Source organism: Berghia stephanieae, chromosome 1 (assembly GCF_034508935.2).
Source record: "Berghia stephanieae isolate SIO BIC M18660-M18661 chromosome 1, UCSD_Bste_1.3, whole genome shotgun sequence".
Taxonomy (NCBI): Eukaryota; Metazoa; Mollusca; class Gastropoda; order Nudibranchia; family Aeolidiidae; genus Berghia; species Berghia stephanieae.
The window spans coordinates 124,991,309-124,998,046 of NC_088360.1; the positions used below are offsets into that span (position 1 = coordinate 124,991,309).

General features: G+C 35.2%; 1 protein-coding gene across 1 annotated transcript in view; it reads left to right on the forward strand.

Moving 5' to 3' along the window:
- The first annotated feature begins 5,823 nt into the window (after window positions 1-5,823).
- LOC144963029 (synaptotagmin-14-like) overlaps window positions 5,824-6,738 on the forward strand; it is a 161,511-nt gene continuing 160,596 nt past the window's right edge. The window contains exon 1 of the mRNA XM_078896622.1: window positions 5,824-5,963. Within this exon, the coding sequence (XP_078752748.1) occupies window positions 5,957-5,963 (7 nt within the window). The 5' untranslated portion in view covers window positions 5,824-5,956. The remainder of the gene's footprint in view (window positions 5,964-6,738) is intronic.

The following is a 6,738-nucleotide window of genomic DNA, read 5'->3' on the forward strand; positions in this document are numbered from 1 at the left end:
TCAATGAATCCTTCAAGAAGAAAGGCCCGCTAAAATAAATCACGTTGCTTTGTTTACAAATTCTATAGAGGTAATGCGGCTAAGTGGTTTAGTGGTATGGCACTCGCTTTCGGATCGGAAGGTCCTTGGCTCAGCGCATAGTTGAGTCCTTGGAAAAGGCTCTTTACTCACATTCTCTCATCGTACTCAGGTGTAAAATGAGTACCTGGCCGTTAACAGCCTTGTCTCTGTCCGAAAAAATGTAATATCGCCTAACAGGCGTCATGTCCCGTCCTACATGTTAAATGTTGCTATTGGCCAGGGATCCTTTGTAAAGCGCTTTGAGCACGTTTAATGAATATTGCGCTATATGAAAGCTCAATTTAAAAAAAATAATTCAGTTCACACCATTTGTAACATACCGTCTCAAAACGGTATTATGTCAGGACGAAGAAGTTGCTGGAAATTGAATTAATCGCCACTTGTACGAAACTTGCGGTAACTTTCACTTCCTTATGGTGGAGAATGGATACAATTTCTTACACCGCATACATCTCAAAATTCATATTTCTCGTCATTTTAGTTCAACATTCACTTTTCTGTGTTCAAATTCATCCCGGTATAGTACCGTTTTCACACGGTGGATCACATTTGTGAAAAGGACATGACAGAATAAACATCAATTTATTTAATTATGAGAAAGTGAAGAAATCATTTCATATCTAAAAGGAGGGAATATCTCGGCCACGTCACTCTATAGATGGATTTAAAAAACAAAACAAAACTAACCGATACATCTTAATCGTGTGCATTTAACCATGTTTTTTTTGGTTCATCCTCTGGTGTGTCATGTAGTCATCTACGATATATTATGTCACCAAAATTTATAACCGTAACTTATATTCATAAAACAGCCCACTACGTCATATTATTTTGCATCAGTCAAATTTTTAAAAGGTTTGTAAAAAATACTATATATATATATATATATATATATATATATATATATATCTATATATATATATATATATATGCGTGTGTGTGTGTGTGTGTGTGTGTGTGTGTGTTTGTGTGTATAGATAAGGATAAATCTAGAGAGAAGGGGAGAGAAAGAAAGAAAGAGAGACAGATAGATAGATAGATAGATAGATAGATAGACACACACACACACACAGACACACACACACACAGAGAGAGAGAGAGAGAGAGAGAGAGAGAGAGAGAGAGAGAGAGAGAGAAAGAGAGAGAGAGAGAGAGAGAGAGAGAGAGAAGATAGATAGATAGATTGATAGATATAAAGATAGATAGATAGAGAGAGAGACATACAGAAAGACAGATAGACAGAGGTGTAGAAGGTTTTAGGGGAGGGGTGTTGTTGTATATATCCATGACAACAGATTGGAAAGCATTGTTAATGTAGGAGTCCATCCATGTCTCCCGTGGCCATAGCTCATCCATTAGTAATGTCAACGCTTTTTCTCAAAGGCTTTTTATTCCGGCTTTGACCCGTCTTCCTGTCGAAGAGCAAGAGACACCGCGGAGTGATAAAAGGAAGTTGTTTTTCCTTCTAAATTTCCTCATGTCACTCGATGACCAGCTTTTAACACCCAACAATTCTCCCAATGCGCATTCCCCCCTCCCCTCGAAAAAATCTCAAACCCATTTTACATTTAAAGATCCAAGTTCCAATTTACGATTTTAGCAAAAATTAAGTCTTTTGGAAACAGGACATATATATTTTTCATGTAAGTCTACAATGTAACCATCTTTTCAAATTCATCTATTTCTGTATTGATGATAAACATTTAATCCAAGTAAAGGGATGATATTATTCTTGTATTTGGATGATTTATTTTGTTTAAGAACGGAGTTCTATTTTTGGGTTATGTCATAACTCACTTAATCTTCATCGTGCCATGGGGTGCATAAGGTGACCAATGACTTCCACTTCTTTCTGTCGGCTGCATGAACACCAATGTTATTCCAGGCTAGACCGGTCTCTTTGAGCTCTTTATCCGTGAATATTCTGCCTCTTCATATTTTGCCATCAGCCATCCAGCGGAGTGCAATTCTTAGCAAAGCAGTTATTGCCTATATTCTGGCAAAATGTCCAAGCCACGTTCATCCGCGTCTTTTTTTTTTTTTTTTATAGTTGTAGCAATGCTCATCGTATCTGTCTTTTCTCTCAGGGTTTCATTTCTAATTTTGTTGGCCTAAGATATTCTTAAAAAACCTTTGGAGGCGTTTGTTTTGAACCGATTCCAATTTATTTGTTAAATTGGCTTTACCTTCCAACGTTCGTTACATACATGAGGACTGAAAGAACATTAATCTTGGATAGTTTCAATTTGATTTTTGGTCTGAAGATTTTTAGATCTCCAAATTTTCCTTAGCATTGCTAACGCTTGATTTGTCTTGCATATTCTGTGTTTCGAATCTTCCCCTGAGTTTCCATCATTTGTTGCTTTTGATCCTTAAACAATGAAGTGTTCTACCTCATCATAATCTCTCAGTTCCTATGTTGAGTTCTCTTGAGACTGTTACATTTATTGTTTCCATAATTTTCAATTCTTTCAGTTTATTTTCTTGCCAATCTTGGACTCGAGCTGATTTAGTCTGTATTCTTTTTCCATTGCATCCTGGTGCTTGCTGGACATTAATGCTATGTCGTCTGTGTAATCCACGTCTTCAATAAAGGTCATATTTTACATCTCGAACGGGATATTCAGCTACAAAAAATATACTGATGACTTATTTTAAACGATTGTGGACTTATCAGGCAAACAGTTTTAATATATGATTGTTGAAAGCTTAAAAATAAAGAAATTGCCAAATTTCTATTCACAAATAAGCCAAGTTACGTGCACTTTTCTGGTCAGAAACAGAAGCCTTAAAATGGCTTTTTCATGGTTGACTATATTATTTTCTTCTGTTATCTTCTGTATTGAATTTTACCTTCTGCTTTAAAAAATATTTTGAAAATATTTAATGAACGCAACCAACTACATCTATTTAAAAGGGACCACCACACTGTGGAGTAGATTTTAATAATACATAGATAGTCCGGATATCAAAGTCCAATCTCCTAAAGGATTACCGTGACGTAATGACAACACTCTGACCACGGCCTTGCCGTCCATCGTTTTATCCATTTTCCGTTTTACCTGTTGCGGTTCCACCCTAATAATTGAGTGATTGAGTAATTAATTCAGTGTTCGTTAAAGAAGATGTAATAATGCAAGATAAAAACCCCCGTTCTCAACTGGGGTTCGAACCCCAGGCATTATGAATGTCGATAAGATTTGTTCCCCGTAAAGTACTAACATTGTCAAAATTGTTGGAAATACTCGTGTCTGTGTGTGTGTGTGTGTGTGTGTGTGTGTGTGTGTTTGATATATATATATATATATATATATATATATATGTATATATGTATATATATATATATATATATATATATATATATATATATATATATATATATATATGAGAGAGAGAGCGTGTGTATGTGAGTGTGTTAGTGTGAAATATAACAATTTATATTAGACATTATTAGTAATACGTGGGATAATGGAGCAATGACCTCTTCGATTTTTAAAATGACGAACGTTTAATGTAAATATTCAACCGGAAACTCAAAACCTCCTGCTAGATTTATTTTCCATTTGTGATATTGCACGTCATATCGATTCACTGGTGTGATTTTGGTCTGCAATTCGATAGTAAGAACAAACGAAAACAGCAGAAGTGCTAGAGGACAATAGAGAATAAACACTTTTTTGTGGTGATGAATAGAAGCGGGATCCGATTAACACGGCTTCCCCCGCCTAGCCGTGAGAGGGACGTTCCACTATTGACGGATCTGGTTCTCATCACAGAAAAAAGAACCCCCCCCCAAAAAAAAAAAAAAAAAACAACAAAAAAACAAAAAAACAAAAAAAAAAAAACAAAAAAAAAACAACAAAAAAACAAAAAACAAATAACACACACACAAAAAAAAAATCAAACAAACAAACAAACAAACAAAAAAAAAAAAAACCCCAAAAAAACAAGAAACAAAAAACACATGCAAAAAAAAACAACAATAAAATAAAATAAAAAAAGCAAATAAAAATGCAAAGGACAACAACAAAAAGACAACATTTATTGGGACAACAAATAAGTGCACGTCGATATATATATATATATATATATATATATATATATATATATATATATATATATATATATATATATATATATATATATATATGTATATATTTTTTATACTGTTTACCCGACCCCACTAAAATCACTAAAATCAGTTTAAAAAAAAAAAGAAGTAGGATATCTATTAAACATTTTTGAAAATATCTTTTATTTAGAGATAACGAAATAGGAGAAGAATACGATTTCTTACACTCTTCCTTTTTTGAAATTCGAGCTTTGTTCCCAATGCGCATTCGCAAGCTCGTTCAGCGATTGGGATGGGAACACCTCCGAAATTACAAGAATAAAAACAACAAAAAACAAGAGGAGTGTAAGCATTTTATATTATTATTATCTTCTGAAAACCCCCCTCTCTTTTTTACTTTTTTATCAATGTAAATTCTTGCTCCAATCAGTTTTCTGAATTCAAAGGTACTTTCGGATCGGAAGGTCCTGGGTTCGAGCCTCGCGCTCGGCGCATAGTTGAGTCCTTGGAGAAGGCTCTTTACTCACACTCTCTCACCGTACTCAGGTGTAAAATGAGTACCTGGCCGTTAACAGCGTTGTCTTTGTCCGAAAAATTGTAATATCGCCTAACAGGCGTCGTGTCTTGTCCTACATGTTAAATGTTGCTGTTGGCCAGGGACCCCTTGTAAAGCGCTTTGAGCACGTTTAGTGGATATTGCGCTATATAAAAGCTCATAAAATTTTTTTTATGTCAGGGGAAAAGTAGAGTGGTGGGGACTGTCCGAAACCTGGGATCGTTATAATACTAACGAAAAGGTGAAAATGGAAAGACTTCGGATGGGAAAAATACAGACAATGAACGTTTCAGCTACAAACCATTCGTCAGCGAAACATTAAACAAAGGAACGTTGAAAACAAATAAAACAAAATGAAGTAAGAATTGTAGCGTCTGTGCTGTATTCCTGAGTGGTTGAAGTGTTTTTTTTTTGTCAGGGTGATTCAGACCTAGAATATTGATTTTCACGAAATCAGTATGATATATTATTTCAATCAATGTGACCCATCTAAAAAAAAGTCCCCTCTAAAAAACAACAAACAAAATAGAAAAAACAACTTTAGCATTTATATAGTGCAATACCCACTAAACGTGCTCAGTGCGCTTTACAAGGGGTCCCAAGCCATCAGCATCGCTTAACATGTAGGATGAGACATGACACCGTACAGTTTTTTTCGACAAAGAAAGCGCTATAAACGGTCAGGTACTCATTTTACACGGTGGGAGTATGGTGAGAGAATGTGAGTAAAGAGACTATTCCAAGGACTCAACTTGACGCTGCTCATTGCGGGACTCAAACCATGGACCTTTCGGTCCGAAAGGAGTGTCATACTACAAAACCACATAACCACATTCTAAAAGAATGAGTATCAATTTGTAAACCAACTCGGATCTCATTAAAAAAAATCAAACCATTTTCACTTTAAATTCACTTTCGGGAATCTGGTTCACCTCGACTTCATACCGATTAGAGGCAGTAGGTCACACATTACCTCCATCTTGGTATCCGTTAAGATAGATATGATCGATAACCCAGACACATCATGCCTTGCTTGGTACTTATTGCAAATTGACTCTGGCCATCCACAGATTTTCCCCTCCTCACCTATTGAGCTTGACGTGCGAGAATTCTATCGGAATATAATCAAACTCATCTCCTTCCCTTGGGATCCAATCACTGTGATGTTGCCATGGTAGCGTAAATAAAACTGACCAGGGACTAACCAGTATCGAGGAAATAGCCAATATTGGTGGACCATGTAGGCCATGAACCGTGAGTACTTCATCTAAAACTAGTCATATTATGATGATACGTGGTGTGGATTGAGGAAATGCGTTTGCAACTTACTTTAGACCGTTGGTATAGACGAATAAGGATAAAAGCAAGCGATATATAAATCAAGCGATGCTTAGCGTAATCACAAATGGGTTGCAATGATATTAACAATTTGGTCCCAGATAGTAGAGTCACCTCCTAGTGAAAAAAAAAACCTCGTCGTGTTTCATATTCGTGTAAAAGTTTATTTTTCTTTAAAGTTGGTAAGATTGATATCTTTGAAAAATATTTGATCGATTGGAATTACAATTCGACCACTTGAAGGTCAACCAGAGGTCACTAAAGTTCAAATGAAGTCAACTACATTTAACAATTAATTACTCGTAAATTATCGATATTTAATAACATCTTATTTTTCTTGGTTTAATTTCACCTTACACACATTTCACCATTTGAGAGGAATGAGTTTAGTTTTGGCTCTAATACCGAGAGGGAGTCTAACATGCGACTTGTACAACAATAGGACACTACAAGAAAGAGTCATTTAACTTTGAATTCTAAAAAATAACGAATAAAACGGAAAGGAAAAGAAAGAAAGAAAAAAACCCAAACAATCTTGGTTTAATCGGGTCTTATCTTGCAATCTATATTAAAGGAATTTCCCAATTAAAGTTAAGGGCGGAATTTTATCATTAATTTTTAAATAAACATTATCTTCCGCTCAATTCTCTCCCCTCAAAATATTATCAAACTTGCCAAAAATAAAAACTAC